Source organism: Scyliorhinus canicula, chromosome 3, assembly GCF_902713615.1.
Source record: "Scyliorhinus canicula chromosome 3, sScyCan1.1, whole genome shotgun sequence".
Taxonomy (NCBI): domain Eukaryota; kingdom Metazoa; phylum Chordata; class Chondrichthyes; order Carcharhiniformes; family Scyliorhinidae; genus Scyliorhinus; species Scyliorhinus canicula.
Genome location: NC_052148.1, coordinates 63,526,473 through 63,550,558, shown reverse-complemented (window position 1 = coordinate 63,550,558; position 24,086 = coordinate 63,526,473). Strand labels below are relative to the sequence as shown.

Below are 24,086 nucleotides of genomic sequence, written 5' to 3'. Positions count from 1 at the left end.
TGATGCCAGCAGTGGAAGTGCTGGAACAACACAGCAGCTCTGAATCCCCCTCCCCACCTGTGCCTGTTGCATCCGATGGGCAGCGGGCAGAACAGGGTAGCACCATGCCACCTTTGACATCCAGAAGACTGCCGGGCCCATTCAGGCCCGGTCATTCCAGAGGACAGCCACCAAAGGGGACCCAGGTAACAGAGCGGAGAATGCAACAGGCCGCTTCCACTTCTGATGCACTGCCCGGGGACCTACCTAGATGGAGCATTGAGACACCTAAGATTAGAAAGGAAGACACCAGTTAAGGAAATAGAACATAGGACATACAGTGCAGAAGGAGACCATTCGGCCCATCGAGTCTGCACCGACCCACTTTAAGCCCTCACTTCCACCCTATCCCCGTAACCGAATAACCCCTCCTAACCTTTTTGGTCACTAAGGGCACTTTATCATGGCCAATCCACCTAACCTGCACGTTTTTCACGACGACCGGCGCTTCTCCCGCCCGGATGGGCCGAGCGGCCTACCGTTCCCGACCTGTTCACGCCAGCGGCAACCACACCTGGTCGCTGCCGTCGTGAACATGGCGCCAAAGCTTTGTTTGTGGCTTGTGGGGGGGGGGGGGGGGCGGAGAGGGGAGTGAACGCCACGGCCGTATTCGGGAGGGTCTGGCCCGCGATCGGTGCCCACCGATCGTCGGGCCGGCGTCTCCAAGAGACGCACTCTTTCCCCTCCACCGCCCTGCACGATCAAGCCGCCACGTCTTGCGGGGCAGCGGAGGGGAATACGGCAACCGCGCATGCGCGGGTTGGAGCCGGCCAACCTGCGCATGCTCGGCTGACGTCAGTTAGGCGCCGCCGTCACGTCATTCTCGGCGTGCCGCCTTGACGCAAGCGTCAAGGCCCGGCGGCCGAGATGTACGGAGCACCGCTCCTAGCCCCCTTGGGGGGGGGGGGGGTGAATAGGGTGCGAGGAGATGCCTCAGAGGCCATTGTGAAACTCGGCCGAGTTCACGACGGCCTTCCCGATGCCGCGCTGGAGCGGAGAATTCCGCCCCAGGTTTTCTTTTATTCTTCATGGATGTGGCCGTCGCAGATTGGGTCAGCATTCATTGCCCATCCCTAATTGCCTTTGAAGGGGCAGTTAAGAGTCAACAACATTGCTGTGGGTCTGGAGTCACATTTAGGCCAGATCAGGTAAGAATAACAGATTTCCTTCCCTAAAGGATATTAGCGGACCAGATAGGTTCTTACAACAATCAACAATGGCTTTTAATTCCAGATTTTTATTGAAATCAATTTTCAAGATCTGCAGTGCTGGGATTTGAACCCAGGTCCCCAGAGCATTACCCTGGGTCTCTAGTTTACTAGTCCAGTGACAATACCTCCAGGTACTTTCACTTATTACTCCTGGGCTCACCAACCTTTGGTCTCGACCATGCAACGCCTTGTTTTCAAATGGCTGCATGGCTTCACTTGTCCCTATTTCTGTAATACCTTCCAGCTCCACAACCCTCTGAGATACCTGCACTCATCTAACCTTTTGAGTATTTCCAATTTTAAATGCTCCATCATTGGCGGCTGTGCCTTCAGCTGTCTTCAAGCCCTGATCTCTGGAATTACTTCTCTATCTCCCTTTCTTGTTTCTCTACACTCCTTAAACTCTACCATTTTAACCAAGTCGTTGGTCATCTGACCAAATACCTCCTTAGGTAGCTTAGAGTCGTATGTTTTATGTTATTATAAAACATTATACATTTCCTCTTGTAATAAATTGGTTTTCAAGAAATAAAAGCTGTTGCTGTTTTACGCGAAAAGACATGGAAAAGGAATGGAGAGTGGCCGATATCAGTGATGAACACCAAACTACATTCAGACATTTTGGTTTTCTTTTTAAAAAAAGACTATTTGAAAAGCAATGAGGTATGTCTGAAGTATTGATGATATGACTTTGAGTTTTGATTTGAATACCCTGATGATTTGAGTGCAGGTCTGAGACTGTTTCGAGGTCCTAAGGAAGAAACATTAAACTGGAAAATGGTGCAGTAAAGTGTCTGATGAAAATGAATTAATTCCACAAAAAAATGATTGGGATCATCCTCTCCCAAGTAGCTGCTAGGTTATGGACAGTAAATGGAGAGGAATAAGACATACTTAACTGACATGGAAGGCATTGAAGCAGTTTTACTTGTTTATATTTTAGAGACTCTGCAATTTAAAGTGGAATTTTACAAATAGTTGAAATGCTAATGCTACTCTCCTGAGAGCTCCACTGCCTAAGATGAAGACCCTCTGAGATATGGGGCTGGCTGGATTCCCTGTCCTCCCAGCCGCATGTTTTTCGACCATGCGCCGTTCGCTGGCGGTGGGATTCTATCTTTCCGCCGTTTGTGAATGGAATTTCCCATTGGAATCACCCCACACCACCGGGAAACCCATGGGCAGTGGTGCACTGTTGGCAGGAAAAGTGAATTGCAACGATCGGAGACCATGCTGATCAAAAAGGTCTTAAGTTGAATTTTAAAGATAGTGGTGGCGCTGGATGCAGAGAAGGCGTTTGATAGAGTTGAGTGGGGGTACCTATGGGAGGTGCTGGAGAGGTTTGGATTTGGGGAGGGATTCATCAAATGGGTGAGGCTGCTTTACGCGGCTCCGATGGCGAGTGTAGTCACTAATGGAAGGAGATCGGAGTATTTTAGGCTTTATCGTGGGACCAGGCAGGGGTGTCCCCTGTCCCCCCTGCTCTTTGCACTGGCGATTGAACCGCTGGCCATGGCGTTGAGGGAGTCAGGGAAGTGGAGGGGTCTGGTGCGGGGGGGGGGGAGGAGCACCGGGTATCGCTGTATGCGGACGACCTGCTGTTATATGTGGCGGACCCAGAGAGGGGAATGCCGGGGGTGATGGAACTGTTAGCGGAATTTGGGGGTTCTCGGGCTATAAGCTGAACTTAGGAAAGAGCGAGGTATTTGTAGTGCACCCGGGAGATCAGGAGGAGGGAATTGGGAGGCTCCCCTTCAGGAGGGCAGTGAAGAGTTTCAGGTACCTGGGGGTGCAGGTGGCCAGGAGTTGGGGGGCTCTTCATAAGCTTAACTTCACCAGACTAGTGGAATAGATGGAGGAGGAATTTAAAAGGTGGGACATGGTGCCGCTATCGCTGGCGGGCAGAGTGCAATCCGTCAAAATGACGGTTCTCCCGAGGTTCTTGTTCCTCTTCCAGTGCTTGCCCATCTTTATCCCTAGGGCCTTTTTTAAAAGGGTGACCAGCAGCATCATGGGATTTGTTTGGGCGCATGGCACCCCGAGGGTGAAGAGGGTCTTCTTGGAGCGGAGTAGGGATGGGGGGGGGCTGGCGTTGCCCAACCTCTCGGGGTACTACTGGGCGGCCAACGTATCGATGGTGCGTAAGTGGGTGATGGAGGGGGAGGGGGCAGCATGGAAACGGATGGAGAGAGCGTCCTGTGGGGATACAAGCCTGGGGGCCCTGGTAACGGCGCCGTGGCCGCTCCCTCCCACGAGGTATACCACGAGTCCGGTGGTGGCGGCTACCCTCAAGATTTGGGGGCAGTGGAGGTGACATAGGGGAGAAGTGGGGGGCTCGATGGAGGCTCCGTTAAGGGGGAACCATAGGTTCGTCCCGGGGAACATGGATGGGGGATTTCGGGGATGGTATAGAGCGGGCATTAGACAGCTGAAGGACCTGTTTATCGACGGAAGGTTTGCAAGCCTGGGGGAGTTGGAAGAGAAATTTGGGCTCCCGCCGGGAAACATGTTTACATATCTGCAGGTAAAGGCATTTGCTAGACGGCAGGTGGAGGGATTCCCTGCGCTCCCCGCGAAGGGGGTGAGTGACAGGGTGCTCTCGGGGGTCTGGGTCGGGGAGGGGAAGATATCCGATATCTACAAGGTTATGCAGGAGGTGGAAGAGGCGTCAGTAGAGGAGCTGAAAACGAAGTGGGAGGGGGAACTGGGGGAACAGATCGAAGATGGGACATGGGCTGATGCCCTGGAGAGGGTAAATTCTTCCTCCTCGTGTGCGCGGCTTAGCCTCATCCAATTCAAGGTGCTGCATAGGGCCCACATGACTGGGACGAGGATGAGTAGGTTCTTTGGGGGTGAAGATAGGTGTGCCAGGTGCTTGGGGAGTCCAGCGAACCATGCCCATATGTTCGGGGCATGCCCGGCATTGGAGGAGTTCTGGAAGGGGGTGGCGAGGACGGTGTCAAGGGTGGTGGGATCCAGGGTCAAGCCAGGATGGGGACTCGCGATCTTTGGGGTTGGGGTAGAGCCGGGAGTGCAGGAGGCGAAAGAGGCCGGTGTGCTGGCCTTTGCGTCCCTAGTAGCCCGGCGAAGGATTTTGCTACAATGGAAGGACGCGAGGCCCCCAAGCGTGGAGACCTGGATCAATGACATGGCGGGCTTCATTAAGCTTGAGAAGGTTAAATTCGCCCTGAGAGGATCGGTGCAAGGGTTCTTTAAACGGTGGCAACCTTTCCTCGACTTTCTGGCTCAACGATAGGGTACTGGGACAGTAGCAGCGGCAACCCGGGGGGGGTGGGGTCGTTGATTATGTTAGCTTATTTTATTTAAATTTGATTTATCTAATTTTAATTTATGGTTAAGTTCTCTTGTTTGGGGGGGGGGTGGGGGAATGTGATACATGTGATGTTACGGTATGGGGGGAATTGTGGGTGTTATGGGGCTGTTAGTTGCATATTACTGCTTTTTGCTATACTTTTTGTTATATTTTCTGTAAAAAATTCCAATAAAAATTATTTTAAAAAAAAAGAAAAAAAAAAAAGTTGAATTTTAAGACCATGTGCATTAGTTAACTCCCAAGCTATGTGAGGCCAGAGGACTTTGAAAGTTGGTAGAGTTCAGTTTTGAGGTGTAGCTCAACAGGAGATAGTGATAGTACAGGAAACCCTAGTCTTATGATGTGGAGTCCATCTTGTGCACCATCTCTGATCAGTGTATTTTAACTGAGGTACAATTGTTTCAAAAGAGAATCTCTGTATTTCTACTTTACAGAATGAAAGTTAAACGGGTTTCTGGATTCTGCTGTCTATAACATGGCTACTGAAAAGGCAATACTTGGCAGCTTGAGCAGAGGGATAGTTTGAAAATGTGAAGTGGCTGACCATTTGCAGGACTCACTAGTGCAGGATATCACTGAGTCACAGGGGCTGTACATCAGAAAAATTGGTTGTACAGACTGTATGGGTGGGATTTTCTGAGCCCCCGCCGGGTCGGAGAATCCCCGGCGGACGGCGCAAATCCTGCCCCGCCACTCCGATGCCGGCTGCCGTATTCTCCGGCGCCAGTTTTCGGGCAGGAGTGGGGTTTACGCTGCGCTGGTCGGGGGCCATTGGCAGCAGCCGCCCCGGCAATTCTCCGGGTCCCAATGAGCCGGGCGGCCATCATTTACTGGCCAGCCCTGTAGTCCATCACGGCGGGACCTGACTTGTAGGCCGGCTAGGTGAGTCCTCGGGGGGGGGGGGGGGGGGGGGGGGGGGGTGACAGGGCCCCCACGGTGACCTGGCCCACGATCGGGGCCCACCAATCTGCAGGCGGGCCTGTGCCTTGGGGGCACTCTTTCCTTCCACGCTGGTCTCTGTAGGACTCCACCATGGCTGACGCGGAGCAGAATCTGACTGCGCATGTGCAGGAACACACCGGCTGGTCTGCGCATGTGTGGAACCACGCCAGCGGTTCTGCGCATGCGCCAACTCACGCCGGCCCTTCACCAACAGTTGGCGCAGCGCCAACCCCTCCGCTGCTGGCCTAGCCCCCGGAAGTGCGGAGGATTCCGCACCTTCCAGTTAGCCCGACACCGGAATGCTTCGAGCCGCTCTTGGCGCCGGAGTCGGGCCATCCGGCCAGTTGCGGGAGAATCCCGCCCTATAATTGAACGCTGGGAAGAATGTTTCCCGGGGTGTTTATATGCTGTGACCTGTTTTGATACATGTTTACAATTAAACACATTTTTTAAAAATGAAATTGATTGCAACTAAGGGTGGCACACAATTGGTAGCACAGTGGTTAGCATAATAAAATGCTGGACATGTCCAGTAGATCAGGCATTGGTGATAATGGTTAGCAGTAGAAATCCTAATTGATCACTGTCTCGAGCTCAACTGCTAGATGGAAGATGGATGGAAGAACAATAGAGGTACACAGCACAGAAGGAGTAATACTTGGGGAGCTACATGAAGGGAACTTTAATGGAAGCCAGTGCGCTGAAAGTTTTATCTCAGCAACGAGACAGGTGTTGCTTTCAGAAGGTGAGAGGCCAAACAGAAAGAAAAACATACTTTTCTATCTCTTACCAGAGAAACAAAATCAATTTGCTGTAACCATTACTAAAGGGCATTTTGTCTGAAACTTTTCTTCTGTACAAAATAATTAAGCTCATTCTGCACTCTTTATTACAAATGATAAGCTCTCACAGTGGCTCAGGTGTGTGAGATCATCACACACAAGCACATACGCCCACACATTACATTTGAATGAAGTTCTCACCATGCAGATAATCTGCTGTTGACAATTTTTTAATACATTTAACATCTTAATGCTAAACTTTCATATTGCAATGCCACACAGAGGTCCTCAATAAGACTAGAATCTTAAGTTAATCAACAAACAAGTCAATACGTTTTTAAAACAAAGTAATAGTATTCGATTCCATTTTTATAATTGGATTTCGCCTGAAGGAGCAAGGTTTAAACTTCAAAAGCAGATTAATTACACTGGACAAAATTCTCCGTTTGGGAGACTAAGGGCGGGATTTACCCAACCCACTGCATGTTTTTCTGTGGAGGAGCCGGCCTGCCAGCAGGATTTTCTTGTCCCGCCATTGTGAACGGGATTTCTCATTGACTGCACCCCTCAACGCCAGGAAACCTGTGTGCCCTCGGTGGGACCGGAATATCCCGCCAGCGTGGTCAGCCGGTGCATTCCGCCCTAAGTGTTGACGCCGGGACTGAATTGCGTGCGGTTCACGTTCCCTTTCGGGGTGCTATTCGGGGAGCAATTCAGGACATGCTAATGGTAATTCCGAGCAATTCCCGGCCCAGCGGGCGTTCTAACCGTTGGGGCCAGAGTTAGTGCCAAAGAGACTAGCAGCGGGAGCTGTTTTTAAGCGCTCCACTTACCACACACTCACAGCAGCTACCATGAAGAGAACACCTGCACCCAAGGTCACGGGTCCGAGGTGGACCCACATTTCCATGCCAGTGCTAATGCAACCATCAATTCACATGAGACGGAGAGTTGAAGTGAACAATGGCTTTAATCAGCGGGAACTGTGCCTGCCTGCGACCGCTCTGTACTGAGTGGCGGAGCCATAGGCGGAGACCACAAGGGCATCAACATAATACAATGTAATGTAATGTAATACAATGGCGAATGGTAGCAGTAATATATTCACTACAAGTACGAAGGGGAGGGACACCCTCTGCCCCAGGCTGGACCTCAGATGCAAGCCTTCACTCTTGCTTGGGATGTGGGTGGCAGAGGCATTCAGCGCTGCCAGTCTCACCAGGAGAAGACAATTGCTGATCTGGAGGGGTGGGGATCACTGGTGAGTCCCCTGCCCTGAGAGGGGCAAAGAAACAGGGAGGGTTCCAAAGGCCATGGTGCTGGATTGTGTCCTCTGGTTGGGGTGAGTTCTGCTGATCCCCTGCTTCCTTTGCAGTGGAGCAGCGCTGCTGGGTAGTGCCAACAGCTGGTGGGCCCCTGATTGTGCTTGGCCCTTGGTGATAGGGTTGGGGTATGGGGGTGTCCAGAGGGGTGGCCTGGGTGGGTTCCCAGAAGACCAGAGGCCTTCTGAGCATTTAAAGGGCACTAGCAGCACTCAGCAGTGTGAGCAGCTAGGACCCTGTAAGTTGCACCAAAGAGGCACATTTAAAAGACAGACTGCAGCAACGGTGATCTCAGCCAGGCCACCCCGATCCTGAGGGAAGAACCCCAAATCCAGAGGCTTGGCACCAAGTCAAGACATGCTACTGTCGCCGGCCTGGGCAGCAATCCTCCAGTAGGCCCAACAGTTTTCAATAGTTTTTGAATGTATTTTAGCCTCTCACTGCCCCTCTGCAGCCATGATGACCAGTCCACATTTGTAAATACTTGCAATAATTCACGTCCATGATACCTCCGCCTGAGAGGAGCGGGGCATCGGGGAAAGGCGGAGCATACTGTGTCCAACCCACTAATCATATTTGAATACGTGCAAAAGCCGGTTTTGCATGCCACCATTGGCATGGGGCACAAATATAGTTATCGCTAGCAGCAAGGGCAGAGCATGGCGCCCGAGTTGGCGCCGGGCGCAAACTTCGATTTTGGGCAGATGCCTGATTCCTCGCCCAATTGTGGTTAGCGTTTGCGGCGTCACAAGGCGGAGAATTTCACCCACTGATTTTCTCGTAATTTCGGCAAATCATGATTCAATTGCCGCCAATTTTCCTCACTTCCCTGAAGCAGGCTTCCTGACCCAAGCTTGAGTTTCACCAAAGGCCCACCAAAAATACTAAAATGAACGTGGCTGAGATAAAACAGCCCCAACCAGGGGAACAGTGGGATTAGCACTGTGACAATCCAGAAGTGCCTTGAATTTGAGAGTTCCTTGGGGGAAGGCAAGCTGGTGGGGGGTTGTGGGAGTTACAACTTGGAGGATGGGGAGGATTTCAGATGGGCTCGGGAGGGATACATCCCTGCTCACCACCAGCTCACTCAAGCAAAGTGGCCAGGCTGGCCACTTGGCATGGGTCTCTTAAATGCCTAAATGCCACCGGCGATGGTCTTAGGCCCTTGAATGGGAATTAATTGCCAATTAAGGGCTTCAGTTGGGCTGCTGGTGGGCAGGCCATCCGACAAAGAGCCCATCACGCTATGTAAACTGCGTTGGTGGCAAGAGAGGCAGATAAGCAGCTTACAGCTTGACCATGGAATTTAACTTGCCCCTCCACCTCTAAAACCAATCGTGTGGAATCATTAAATCGAGTCCACGTAATCACAGAATAAGAAAAAGACACAAACACACATAGACATAGATAACACAGATACACACACATGCACAGATTTAGCTTCCTCCGGCTGTACTCACCCCTTTTTTGCATAAAACTGAATAGATCATCCAGAAATTCCTTCCTCTTCGGATCATCATCCAATTCGTAAAGCTGAAAGATAAAATAAATGAAAATAAGCTCCAGTTCGCATCACATTCTGAACCTAAAAGTTATACCTGATGCAGATTAATTCTGAACAGTGAGACTGCCTGTGATCTACAGAAGAACATTGATTTGGGGGGGAGAGGAGATTTTCAGTGGCATACATTGTTTTGATCCCGTGGGCTCTTAATCTCCATTCAGTTTCCTTTAGCCAGAGGAGTGAGAATACTTTGGAGATGCAGACTGTAGCTTTGCTGATGGATATTAGACTTGGGAACCCTCGTAGTCCACAAGAACTAAAGACTACTCACAGGACACTGCTGTGAAAAGAAAAATTATCAGTGCAATAAAAAATTGCCATCCAATCAAAACAATCTTTGAACCCTTTTGTTCACAAGTTATGAAAATATTGGGAGATAGGCCAAAAGGCTGGGTGACCAATTAGCAAGAATCATCCAATCTGGTAAAGGTGAGTCCTTTAACTTTGTACATCAGTTCAGTGTTAACGTGGGTATGGCAGCTAACCAATAGCAGGGCACATGTTGACATCTGCTGAATATGTTCAACCAGAGTTGGCAACCCGAATGGCCATTACATAATAATAATAATCATTATTGTCACAAGTAGGCTTCCATTAACACTGCAATGAAGTCACTGTGAAAAGTCCCTGGTCACCACATTCCGGCACCTGTTTAGATACACACAGAGAGAATTCAGAATGTCCAAATGACCTAACAGCACATCTTTCAAGGCTTGTGGGAGGAAACCGGAGCATCCGGAGGAAACCCGCGCAGACATGGGGAGAATGTGCAGACTCTGCACAGTGACCCAAGCCAGGAATCGAACCTGGGACCCTGGAGCTGTGAAGCAACAGTTCTACCCACTGTGCTACCATGCCGCCCTTACTGGCATCACTCTTCAACTGAGATGTGAAAGTGTCGTCGTTCCCGGCTCTCGGCGGTTGTGGCAAGGACTAAACAACATAACGGGCTACAAAGCGAAGCCGAGCCGAATCTCTGGCAGTAGCGCACCCCTCCCCGATGAACTTAATGCATTCTATGCTCGGTTCGAGCAGGTAACCAACAATCCGCTGTTGAGTGCCCCAGTAGCCCATAATTCACCCATACCCACCAACACAGCTTCCGAAGTCAGATCAGCCTTCCTGAAAGTGTACCCACGGAAGGCGACGGGCCCGGGCGGGATCCCTGGTCGTGCACTCAGAGCCTGCGCAGACCAGCTGACAGAGGTATTCACAGACATCTTTAACCTATCCCTACTCCACTCCGAGGTCCCCACCTGCTTCAAGAAGACCACCATCATACCGGTACCAAAGAAGAACCAGGCAACATGCCTCAATGACTACCGCCCAGTGGCCCTGACGTCAGTTGTAATGAAGTGCTTCGAGAGGCTGATCATGAAGCGCATCACCTCCATACTCCCGGAACGCCTTGACCCACTTCAATTCGCATACCGTCGCAACCGTTCCACATCAGATGCCATTTCCCTGGCCCTACACTCATCCTTAGAGCATCTCGAAAACAAGGACTCCTACATCAGACTCCTATTTATTGACTACAGCTCCGCCTTCAACACCATAATCCCAGCCAAGCTCATACCAAAGCTCCAAAACCTAGGACTTGGCTCTCCACTCTGCAACTGGATCCTCGATTTTCTGACCAACAGACCACAATCAGTAAGAATGAACACCAACACCTCCTCCACAATAGTCCTCAATACTGGTGCCCTGCAAGGCTGCGTACTTAGCCCCCTACTTTACTCCCTGTACACACACGACTGCGTGGCAAAACTTGGTTCCAACTCCATCTACAAATTTGCTGACGATACGACCATAGTGAGCCAGATCTCGAATAACGACGAGTCCGAATACAGGAGGGAGATAGAGAACCTGGTGGAGTGGTGTAACGACAACAATCTCTCCCTCAATGCCAGCAAAACTAACGAGCTGGTCATTGACTTCAGGAAGCAAAGTACTGTACGCACCCCTGTCAGCACCAATGGGGCCGAGGTGGAGATAGTTAGTAGTTTCAAATTCCTAGGGGTGCACATCACCAAAGATCTGTCCTGGTCCACTCACGTCGACGCTATCACCAAGAAAGCACAACAGCGCCTATACTTCCTCAGGAAACTAAGGAAATTCGGCATGTCCACATTAACCCTTACCAACTTTTACAGATGCACCATAGAAAGCATCCTATTGGGCTGCATCACAGCCTGGTATGGCAACTGCTCGGCCCAGGACCACAAGGAACTTCAGAGAGTCGCGAATACCGCCCAGTCCATCACATGAACCTGCCTTCCATCCATGGACTCCACCTACACCTCCCGCTGCCTGGGGAAAGCGGACAGCATAATCAAGGATCCCTCCCACCCGGCTTACTCACTCTTCCAACTTCTTCCATCGGGCAGGAGATACAGAAGTCTGAGAACACGCACGAACAGACTCAAAAACAGCTTCTTCCCCACTGTCACCAGACTCCTAAATGACCCTCTTATTGACTGACATCATTAACACTACACCCTGTATGCTTCATCCGATGCGAATGCTTATGTAGTTACATTGTATATCTTGTGTTGCCCTATTATGTATTTTCTTGTATTTTCTTGAATTTTGTTTAATTCCCTTTTCTTCCCATGTACTGAATGATCTGTTGAGCTGCTTGCAGAAAAATACTTTTCACTGTACCTCGGTACAATAAACAAATCCATTCCAATCCATCACAAACTCCAGGTGATTTGGAAGGTGGTAAATGGAATACCACTTTTCAATGAAGGACGGAAGGAGAAAACAGAGGACGGCAGGTCAGTTAGCCATAAGTCATTGGGAAAATGTCAGAAGCAATTACCAAGGAAGTCTTAACAAGGCACTTTAAAAAGTATAGTATGATTCGAAAAAAATCAACACGGTTTTACATCCTGTTTGACAAATTTATTGAAAGTTTTTTTGTGGATGGAACTTACTGTAGAAGGGTAGATAAAAGGGGACCAGTATGCCTGGATTTAGTTTACCAGTTGTATAACTGGGTTTCCAATTTGATAAGCTGCCACACAAAAGAGTAATAGGCAAGATAAGGGCTCATGGACTTTGGTGGATGATGTATTGGCATAATTAGCGGATTGGCGAATGGACAGGTGGCAAAGAGTGGACTGAAAAGAGACATTTTCAGGTTGGCTGTATGTGAATAGTGGAGGGCTGAAAGATTCAGTGAAGACGCCTCAGTTATTTGGAATCTATATTATTAATATCTTAGATGAAGGACAGAGTAATGTATCTAAGTTTGCTGATTATGCAAAGCTAGGTGGATACACTGTGGGGACAACACAGAGAGACAGCAAAGAGACAAAATCAGATTACGTGAGTTGGCAACAAAATGACAGATGTAGTATAATGTGGGGAAGTGTGAGGTTATTCACTTTGGTCGTAAGAATAAAAAAGCAGAATATTTATCAAAAGGTGTGAAACTTTCGAATGGTCCCTCATGCCCTCTATGCAAAGCTATGCCCCTACAACCACCCTTCATGGTCCATTGTGCCCCATATGCCAAGCTTTGTCCCTCCAGCCATCCCTCATGACCCATCATGCCCCCTGTGCCAAGCTATGCACCTCGACCCACCCAGAGATGTTTCAGCAGATTAATGGATTTCTGCGTTCACTACCAAGCCTCTTTATGCACCCTGGGTTGAGAGCCCAGGCATCCATTAAAGTACAGCAAACCGCTTAATTTTGTGTAAATAAACATTGTGGGATTGACAGCGGATATCAGAGAGATAGAGATGTCAATCAAGCAATGATTCCCCTGGGGCTCAGGTGTTTAAGTCCTTGCAGTATCTGCTATTGATACTTTTAAAGGTCTAGCTGATTGCCACTTATATTACCCTGTAGTAAAAGTAGTTTTTTTACTTTGTGGAAAGTTATGAATTAATTATTTAATTTTAAAGCTTTTTTGGCACATCTTTTTGCCACAAATGGTTTCATTGCTTCTATACAGTCACTCGGCATGGAAGTGGCAAACTTAGCATAGGGGGCATAAGGACCCATGAAGGGGCATGTGGGGAGTGGTATTGCTTGGCCTCGGAACAAGAGGGGGCAGTTGGGGGGAGCACAGCCTAGAATTGGGGGAATAAGGGGCAATATGGAGTGGGTGGAGGGGCATTAAGGGGCATGGTTAAGGAATAGGGATTGTGTGGAGAGTGAGGGGCTGTGAGTGGTAAGGGCTAGTGAGTCTTCCATTTTTAATTATAAGTGGAATAAAGTCCTATAACAACAAGATAAGTCTTTTAAACAGCCCTCCTTGGCAGTCTGCAAAATCTGTGGCTGCCTCTGGCCGCTTTCTTGGGTTGGCTGACCAGACTGCAGCCCTCTCCCACCCCTGGAAATTAAGATGCTGTCTTACAGGCACTTTCTCCTAAGGCAGGTGTGCAAAGACAGGAATTTTCCCAACACCCACTATCTCATAAGGGCAGAGTAGCCTTTGCCTCATGTCTTCCTGGCAGCTAGGTCTACTCACTTCGACCTGAATGGAACTCAAGCTGCTGTAGGTTCTGTACTCATGTCGCCCCACAGAAACGCAGCTCCACGTTCTTGACATTCATCTTCCTGGAAGCTAAAGCTGCAATCCCTTTACGGGCGGCCACAAAACCTGATCATCTGCTTCCAATCTGGCAAGCTGCCCATGCAGAGTGTGCTGTGTATGCCGGCAGAACGCCAGTTACATGCAAAATTTGGACTGTCCCCTCCGGGCGATCACTGCCAACACACCACCCGCTGCCAGTTAATACACACACATCTGAAAACCACCTCACCTCCTGTTCTTTATCTCATTGCTGTTATTCATCCTCTCTTGTCCACAAATCGGTCACTGGGTTTGTCTACAGACCAGTGGTGGCCACATTTAAAAAAAACGATTTTACTGGCTGCAGCCAGCTTAGATACATCCGAATTTACAACAGGTATGCTATAAAATCAAACTTTCTCTTTCTTTTCTTCCATCAAAGTGTTTTGAATCCCACTGTAGAAATGGAGGAGAATGGATTTGTGCTGATTTTTCAGATCTTGAATATTTAAAAGCCCCTTCAGGGCCAGCTCAGATTGCTAATTTATTAGAAAGCTGCATTTTTGGTGCGAACGGCTCACATTTGGTTATTGCTGTTTCAGTTCATAAATTCTTCAATGGACACCTATACACCCACGGATTTGTTAGTGGAGAGATTGTCAAGAGAAGGTTGTCAACAGAATGTAACATGTGGTCTGGTTTTTTGACATGAAGGTTTGTTTTGACAGGGTGTTGGCATTATAATATCTTACATTCTGCAACAAAAGCAAGAGTGGTGGCATTAATTCCAACCTCGCACCATTCCTTATTCATTTAAGGGAGTTCTTTGACTAGAATTCCCTTCAAAGCATATTTTTTACCACACGCTTAATGGCAACTTAGTGCAGCTTTTTAAGCCTTTGGCTCTGATGTTGTGTACACTAAAAACCAGTAGAACTCCCACTGTTAATAATTAAAAATATTGGGATAAAGAAAATATATGAAAAGGAAGAGGAGGGGGAGAGTATAATCAAACCGAGTGTTAGAAGGTCATTTTCTCGTTGATTATATGTTAGAATGAATAAAGAGCAGCTTCTTACATATGACAGCAAATGTTTGAAGCATATGGAAGTAGTTCAACCTGTTTACAACCAATTGGAGGTCTTCTGCCTCTTTCTATAATAATCTTTATTGTTGCAAGTAGGCTTACATTAACACTTCAATGAACACGGTGCCTGTTCTGGTACAGAGGGAGAATTCAGAATGTCCAAATTACCTAGTAGCACGTCTTTCGGGACTTGTGGGAGGAAATCGGAGGACTGGGAGGAAACCCATGCGGACACGGAGAGAATGTGCAGACTCTGCACGGTGACCCAAGCCGGGTATTGAACCTGGGACTGTGAAGCAACTGTGCTAACCACTATGCTACTATGCTGCCCAATTTCCTTTATAATGTGGAAAAACTGGCAGTGGTTTGCACTGTTGCTTAACACGCTACAATCCCAGGTTTGATTCCTGCTTGGTCACTGTCTGTACTGAGTCTGCATTTTCTCTCAGTGTCTGCATGGGTTTCCTCCGAGCGCTCCGGTTTCCTCCACAAGTCCTGAAAGACGTGCTGTTAGGTGAATTGGACATTCTGAATTCTCCCTCTGTGTACCCGAACAGGAGCCGGAATATGGCAACTAGAGGCTTTTCACAATAACTTCATTGCAGTGTTAAACGAGTGACAATAATAAAGATTAAGATTAAAAATACATATATCCTCCCACCATGATTATTAACTTAATTTTTAATATATTAAGAACTGTGTTAAACCAGTGTATGAAGAAATTTGACATCAATATAAGAAGCATAGCTCTACCAAAACAAATTAAACTCTCCAGCAAGGGTGCACCTGATATCTTCCTTGTCTGCTTTTCTGAAAACATCCATTGATGTATTATTTGTAAAATAAGGCACAGAGTTAAGAAGTCGATATCGAAGCAGAAATATGAATGTCACATTATACAATGGTGTGTAACAGGTGAGTAGTAATTGAGCACTTTTTAAAATTTCCACAGTAGTCTACATATTGGCAGGATTGTTCATAAATCACTTTCCTTTGTTAATTATTGCTTAAACATGGCAAATGCCAAGGCTCCTAACACTCTAGTCTTTCGATCTCACCTTTAGCAATTTCATAGCAGATCATAAAGTATCGAACACATTTTTTCTTCCAATATACGGTATTTACATCAATTTTCAATTTAATTCTTTTACACATTTCAGCTGCTTTTTCAGTAGATCAGTGGGAATCTCGCCTAACATAATCTGCCTCCTAGTCTGGTATCCATGAGGTTGATGACTTTGCATTGTGTTTCTGATTCAGAATATTATGAGTTCTACATTCTACCTCAACAGCTACCCCCACCCCCAACCACCCTTCCAACCTCCTATACCCCTGACATCTGCCCATTATTTCCATTTTTCAAATTATCTTATCCATTTTCAGGCTTTCCTTTTATTTATAACATTTCTGACGAGTACCGTCAATAGCTTGCTGGTAGTAGGTTTTTATAAAGGCTCAGTTTTAGCAGCAATTTGAAATCACTTCTGAACAGGTTAATGCTGATCTTTAAATAGTGCTAATCATGAAATCGAGGCAACCATATCACATAGCTTACCATAATCCACTTTCTATATTGCTGGGAGTGATTGACAAGACCTTTTCCTTCTATTAGCTAGCACTTGCTAATGATTCTATTGTTTGATCCAAATTATTCCATTATTTGACCAAATATTGACGTAAAACTAATAAGCTTCCTGGAATTGACCTGCCATCATCTTTGAATGTCGGTACTAATGAGTTTGTTTCCAATCTGGTGGGACCTCCCCAGTGTTCAGTGACTCACAATAAGACCATGTATAAAGTTACTACAACAGACACAATGTATTTGCTCAGTTAAAGAAAACTGTTAAAGGCACAGGAGCCTGTTTTCTAGTTCCTGCCTTGTTAAAACCAGAAATGCCCACTAACCAACAGTAAAACAGTCAAGGAGTCACTTTACACAGTCATTCTGTCAAACAGCAATTTATATGTCACAGCTTACTTTACTGCATGCCTTGACCTATGACCCTCCCTGCTGACAGCGATGGGCACCTTGCCAAATCCTCTCAGTTAAAGCTGTAAAATAATCCACAGAGAAAAGCTGTGATAAAACTACCGAAGCTTAACGCATGCATAAATACTGAAGCTTATAACTGTCGAAATTAAAGGTATGAATTAGAAGTGAGAAAGAACTTGCATTTGTATAGTAACTTTGATGCCATCGGGATGCGATCAAAGTGCTTTATAGATAATTAAGTTTTTTTTTAAATGTTGTCACTATTGGAAACGTAAGCATGGCAACCAATGTGCGCACAAGTAACTAAGGGTTATAAAGCACATAGTCTGTATAAGTGATGTTGATTGAAGGATAAATATTAGCCAGGACACCAAAAGCATTCACTTTCTCTCCTGCAATCTTTTACATTAATCTAAGAGGGCAGATGGGCCTTAGATTAACATATCTGAAGACAACACTGTTGGCAGTGAAGCACTCTTCGTACTGCACGGCAGTGTCAGCCTGGATTGTGCTTAAATCTCTAAATTTAGTCTTGAATGCTTGACCTTCTGACTCAGATGCGAGGGTGCTGCTAATTTTTAAAATTTAACTTAAATTATTTCATTTAATTTAATGTAATTTTTAATCGCTAACTCTAATAAATCAAATGCTCAAAATGCAATTTATTACTATCTCACCAGACCATTTCATAGATTTTTCAGTACCCTCAGAGAATCACGTTGCCAACACTAGCAATATTTTTCGACTGTTGCATTTCTTTTTGTTTTACTTACCCTTTTCAATATTTTTTCTCCTTTTTTTTTCCTGCCAATGTTCTCCCCTCTCTATCCTTCCCTCTTTCCTGAAGGCGGTAACCAGCCTTACATGGGCTCAGATACCCGGGACAAGCACCCAGTTTTTATTTGTGTCATCAACAGTTGAGAGGCTTAATCATACTCATGAAACAATTAGTTGACGTACTTACTGTTATGTGGCAGGATTCTGCGAAAACCGGCAGGGCGGGCAACTCCGGCGCGAAGGAGTGGCGTGAACCAATCCGGCATTGGGCCACCCCGAAGGTGTGGATTCCTCCGCACATTCAGGGCCGAGGATGGCCCCGGAATGGTTTGCACTGTGCCAGCTGGCACGGAAGGGGTTGGCGCCACGCCAACGGGCACCGAAGGGCCTCCGCCGGCCGGCGTGGGTTGACACATGCGCGGGAGCGCCAGCATGTGCTGGCGTCATCCCAGCGCATGCACAAGGGGGTTAATCTCCGCGTCGGCCATCACGGATTGGTACAGCAGCCGACACGGAGGAATAGAGTGCCGCCACAGCACAGGCCTGCCCGCGGCTCGGTGGGCCCCGATCGTGGGCCAGGCCACCGTGGGAGCACCCGCCGGGGCCAGATCCCCCGCGTCCCCCCGAGGACCCTGGAGGCCGCCCGCAGAGCCAGGTCCTGCCGGTAAGTACCTGTTGTGATTTACGCCGGCGGGATTGGCCGAACACGGACAGCAACTCGGCCCATCGTGGGCCGGAGAATCGCCGGGGGGGGTCGTTGCCAACACCCCCTGACTGGCGTGGTGCGATTCCTGCCCCCGCCAAATCCCCGGCGCTGGAGAATTCGGCAGCTGGAGGGACGCGATTCACGCCGCCCCCCGGCGATTCTCTGAACCGGCGGGGGGGAGGGGGTTGGAGAATCCCGCCCATATCTTTAGCCAGATCAAGTGCCGTGGAGAGAGATATGGGGTTGAATTCTCCGCCGTCAGGATTCTCCGCTTTGCTGGTAGCCCGGGCTTTCCTGCCTCACAATGTGAAACCCCAGCCGGCGAAACGGAGAATCCCGACGGCATGCTGCACCGGGAGAAACTTGGCCACTTGGAGTATAGTGTTTAATTCTGGTCGCTACACTACCACAAGGATGTGGAGGCTTTAGAGAGGGTGCAGAAGAGATTTACCAGGATGATGCCTGGTATGGAGGCCATTAACTGTGATGAGAGGTTGAATAAACTCAGTTCGTTCTCACTGGAATGACGGAGGTTGAAGGCGACCTGATAGAGGTCTACAAAATTATGAGGGACATAGACAGAGTCAGAGACTTTTTCCCAGGATAGAGGGGTCAATTACGAGAGGGCATAGGTTTAAGGTATGACGGGCAAGGTTTAGAGGAGATGTACGAGGCAAGTTTTTACACAGAGGGTAGTGGGTGCCTGGAACTCGTTGCCAAAGGAGGTGGTGGAAGCAGGTACGATAGTGACAGTTAAGGGGCATCTTTACAAATACATGAATAGGATGGGAATAGAGGGATACGGACCTAGGAAGTGTAGAAGATTGTAGTTTAGTTGGGCAGCATGGTAGGCATGGGCTTGGAGGGCCGAAGGGCCTGTTCCTGTGCTGTACATTTTTTGCTCTTTGTTCTTTGTTGAACCCACCCATGGGCTGGAATTTTCCACCTGTTGGGATTCTCCTTTCCCACTGGTGGTGCGCCCCCACTCTTGGGATTCCCAGCAGTCTGGGGTGCTTCAATGGAAAATCCCAATGACAAACAGCAGGAAGAAGGAATCCCTCCACCAGCGGATAATAATAATATTCTTTATTATTGTCACAAGTAGGCTTACATTAACACTGCAATGAAGTTACTGTGAAAAGCTCCAAGTCGCCACATTCCGGCGCCTGTTCAGGTACATAGAGGGAGGGCGCAATTCTCCGCTCTCACGAAAATTCGGAGAATAGCGGGTGACGTAAATTTTTACGGACACGCTGGCTTCTGCGGGGCATAACGGCCCGCGCATGCGCGGGTTTCACGCATATGCGTGATGACGTCATCCGCGCATACGCGGGTTGGAGTCGTCCAATCCGCGCATGCGCGGCTGACGTCATCTGACGCGTCAGCCGTCGCTAACTTTGGCTAGCGGGCTTAACGAAATTCGTTAAGCTCGCGATGCTGGAGTTCACGACCGCGCGATGCTAGCCCCGACTGGGGAGATGAATCGGTTCCCGGTCGGGGGGGGGGGGGGGGGGGGGGGGGGGGGCGGAGGCTGGCGTCAAACGCGCCCGTTTTTGATGCCAGCTTCCCGAGTTTTCGTAACTCGGTAAAATCGCGCCCGGAGAATTCAGAATGTCAATTCACCTAACAGAACGTCTTTCGGGACTTGTGGGAGGAATGCAGAGCACCCGGAGGAAACGCACGCAGACACGAGGAGAACGTGCAGACTCCGCATAGACAGTGACCCAAATTGGGAATCGAACCTGGGACCCTGGCGCTGTGAAGGAACAGTGCTAACCACTGTGCTACCATGCCACCCTTCATTCCTGATTAATTGAATCTCTCCGTTATGATGATAAGTAGTGGCACCTCATCGAAAAACACGTGCCTGGAGGACCAACGAATACAACCCCTATTAGGGACTAATAACCTTTGTTTCCAGTAGATAAAGTTTGAGGTTCATATTGCATTCCCGGTGAGTAAAGTCACAAAATGACATGGGTTTGGGACAAACAAAAAGAAACGTGAGTATACAAGTTCAGAAAGTTAAAACCATTCACAAGATTATCTTAAACTCTAACACTCTAAGTGTATATGTGAATTAACAGGTGAACTGTGGCCAGACACATCACACTACAATGGATGGCAGATGTGACCAAAACAGATTCCATAGATTTCTCAACAACCCATTCAGATAATTGTCACATTGTGAGCCAACTAATCTTACTGAGGCTTCCGATCTCACATTTGAAAACCTTGCCTTGAAATTCTCTCCAACATTACTTTCACTTGGCCGGCTTCAACGACGACCCACCTCGCATGGTGTCAGTCTCACCTTCTGAGATTCCTTTATCCTGGATCTCCGAGTGCAGTCAAGGTTCACCTTCCAAACACGATCTCAAATCTGTGGCCATGCCAAACAGAACATCACTACTCCAAAGCAGTATCTTTGCCCCACAGGCCAGCAGCACAGAATCACCAGCCTTTGGGCTACCTTCTTAGATCTTCAGGGCTCCTCTTGGGTCTACTTTACTGAAAGCCTGCTTCCTGTAGCTATTTCTTGAATTTGCAGCCTATTTCTCTGTCCCTTTCTTTTAACCTGACTTAGCTGGACCTATGTCCTTTATCCCTTGCTTAGGACTACCATTTGACACCTGTCCCGATTCTATGTCCTGGTCTTGAGACATCTATTTAATAATGACGCTCTCTTCCAGGTCATCTGGCTTGCCGTTTTGCACTTTTCTCTCTTTCTTTCTTCTGTGCAGACATGCAGGTCCAGAACCCAGCTTGAAGAGAGTAAAAAGCCCAAACTACGTCTGTGTGGCCGTTTCCTCGCTGGCGCATACATCGGAGGCCCAAAGTTTATCTGGAACTGGAGTTTCCAACCTATGAACTAATGAATGCAAATATTTGAGTTTCACCACATTGATCTGGAAAGAAATGTGGGATAGGTTTCCAAGTTGTTGTGCTGAAGGAAATTTTGCATGAAAGGGAAAGACTCGTATTTATACAGTGTTTTTCACAACCACAGAATGTTTCAATGCTCTTTACTTTTGAAGTGTAGTCATTGTTGCAATGTAGAAACATTGCTGATTAGTTGCCAGTTATAAACACTATCCAATTTTCTGAAATGGTCAGAAATTCTCAGCACCAGTTTTACACCAAGACACTAAATTGAAAATCTACTGCTGCATTTCACTAATAATAAAGTAAGTCATCTACTTCTCTGTGTCTCAACAATCTCTGCTTTGCTACCTCCCTCTCCTTGAAGAAATATTCCTTAAAACCTACATATTTGATCAAGCTCTTGGTCACCTATTCTCTTGTCTCCTTATGTGGCTCGGTATCAACTTTTCTCACTATACATATGAAGCACCCTGGGATGTTTCATGACATTAATGTGCGATATAAATACAAGTTTTTATCATTGTTGTTTCTCTGTGCTATTACCAGTTACTGAAATTGTTGATCACAACTGGCAAAAATTAAGAACTGTTCTTTCAAAACAGGTTTATAATTTTGTTACACATATTCCACAAAGGAGATCTTCCCTTCTGTGTAATTTGCTTTTCACATTATTCAAATAAAGTTCATTGTTTTTTTAAATTTCTCTGCCAGATCTGGTCAGGAATTAATTGGACACCAATCTCCTTGAGAATTGTGTACAATTTGTTGGATCTTGTCAAAGTCTTTTGAGCTTTCAAGTTCAGCATGTGTTTTTGGCCAGAGGACAGCAGAAATAATCTCACATCTGTCATTTCCAGAGTGACATGCTGTACTTTATTTTCACTATCTAATGATTCATTTCAAAAAGGGAAAAAGGCACCGTCTCTTTAATACGTTATACTGTTCTCATAGCGGGTTCAATTCCCGTACCGGCTGAGGTTATTCATGAAGGCCCCGCCTTCTCAATCTTGCCCCTCCCCGAGGTGTGGTGACCCTCATGTTAACTCACTGCCAGCCATCACTCCCCCTCAAAGCAGAAAGCAGCCAATGGTCCTCTGGTACTATGGGGACTTTACTTTTACTTATAGTCCTGAATGATTTGAAGAGAATTAGCACCCCTGATATCTCCATTGGTGAATGTATGGCCCTATGTGGTAGTGCGTTATGGAGTCAGCAAGGCTACAGAACTGATCCTCAGTCACTCTAGCTGGAAAGTATTTGTATATATATTGTATGATTGAATTTGAACCTCTTTTCCTCCCACAATCAGACTAACAAAGCGAAGCTTACCATCCAGGCTTACACATGAAATGTAGCCCACTTGTCTGAAACACTGCAGAAGAAATGGAGTCAGTAGTGCTCTGGGAAATACAGAGAGAAAATCAAGATGGGAAACCAACAGCAGATTCAACTGTTCTATCTTCTGAGATAAAATAGCTTGGGGGGGGGGGTGCTTCTGTCTCACCACACTGTGAGAATGGAGTGACAGCAAGATGAAAGAATTCATTGCTCACCTGCCAGACACTTTCCACCAGAGGTGAATTTCAAGCAAGTTTCCAATTTCGGCAGCCTGCACTCCTGTTCAAAACTCAGAGAAGCCTCATTAACATATCTATATAAAAGTCCTGAAACAGTTGTGGAAACAACCAAGCATGGAGTCGTCAACTTGTGTCTCTTAAAGAAACTGGTGAAAAATGTTCTAGAAACGTGTAGGAAAACATTTCTTAATGTGATTTCCATTGGGGCCAGAATAGCTTGCACATTCCTCTTGGTCCTCCAAAAATCGTCCCACACACTGCCATATCCACCGTGTCCCCCCATGGTCCTTTACCTTTAGTGAAAAGGTTCCAGGTTCCTGAGTGCTCATTCAAGATTGCCAGCTCACCCATTCTATAATAATAAAGCCCAGTGTCTCACACTGATCTTATTAGATAAGAGCAGATCACTACTCATCCAGTGGATTCTGCATTTACTAAAATTGACGCAGTCTTTTCATGCATTGGAGACACATTAGGAATGTGAAGACTGAGGCAAGTCACATCAGGTCTCGTTGAGGGTCTAGTTGGGTGACTGGGATGGATGTTCAGTCCTTCTGGTCAGATGGTGTAGTTGGATGGTTGGCAGGTAGAGGGGGTTCTTATTCAGCCTGGTTGGGCCTGGGGGCAGGGAGGTCTGGGACCAAGGAGTAATCGGATGGTCGGGGAGATAGTCAGGTTGAAGGTGGTCAGGCGTAAGTCGAGGACCCAGGTGTTAGACTATGTTTTAATCTGGCTAACATTTCCTGGATAACTATCGAGGTAAGTGCTGAGGAAATGCCCTAAGTCTCTGAGTCTAACAGAGTCAGAGACAATTGTGGAGGGTCCCGGAGAACAGGGGAATTACCCAACAGAAGATTAAACTTCCTGGGCTATTCCCATGTGGGTCTGCACATCAGACTTCTGCACCATCGCCGATGATTCAGGGACTGGAGGATTTGGCCCAATATATTTAACATAACTTTACTGCTTGAATAATGCAGTCAGATCAATTTATTTTCACCAGATTATTGATATTTATTTTTCTGCTAACATTCAGGAAAAATGTATTTGTTCATGAGATATGGGTGTCGCCGGTAAGGCCAGTAGTTATGGCCTAGCTCTAGTTACACTTGAACTGAGTGCTTGTTAGGCCATTTCAGAGGATCAGTTATTACTGTGGGTATGAGTCACATGAAGGCCAGACCAGGAAAGGACGGCAGATTTCCTTCCCTGATGGGTTTTTAATGACAATCAATGAGTTCCATGGTCACCCGAACTGAGACTAGCTTTAGAATTCTAGGTTTTATTAACTGAACTTAAATTCTACCCGCTACCATAGACCCATGTACCCAC

General features: G+C 47.4%; 1 protein-coding gene across 8 annotated transcripts in view; it reads right to left on the bottom strand.

Moving 5' to 3' along the window:
- The window catches only part of LOC119962701 (AT-rich interactive domain-containing protein 3A-like), a 579,681-nt gene that overhangs the window by 184,973 nt on the left and 370,622 nt on the right, over positions 1-24,086 (bottom strand). For all 8 annotated transcript variants that reach the window (XM_038790636.1, XM_038790639.1, XM_038790638.1 and 5 more), the window contains exon 3: positions 9,091-9,163. In XM_038790636.1, coding sequence (XP_038646564.1) covers positions 9,091-9,163 — 73 coding nt within the window. The remainder of the gene's footprint in view (positions 1-9,090; positions 9,164-24,086) is intronic.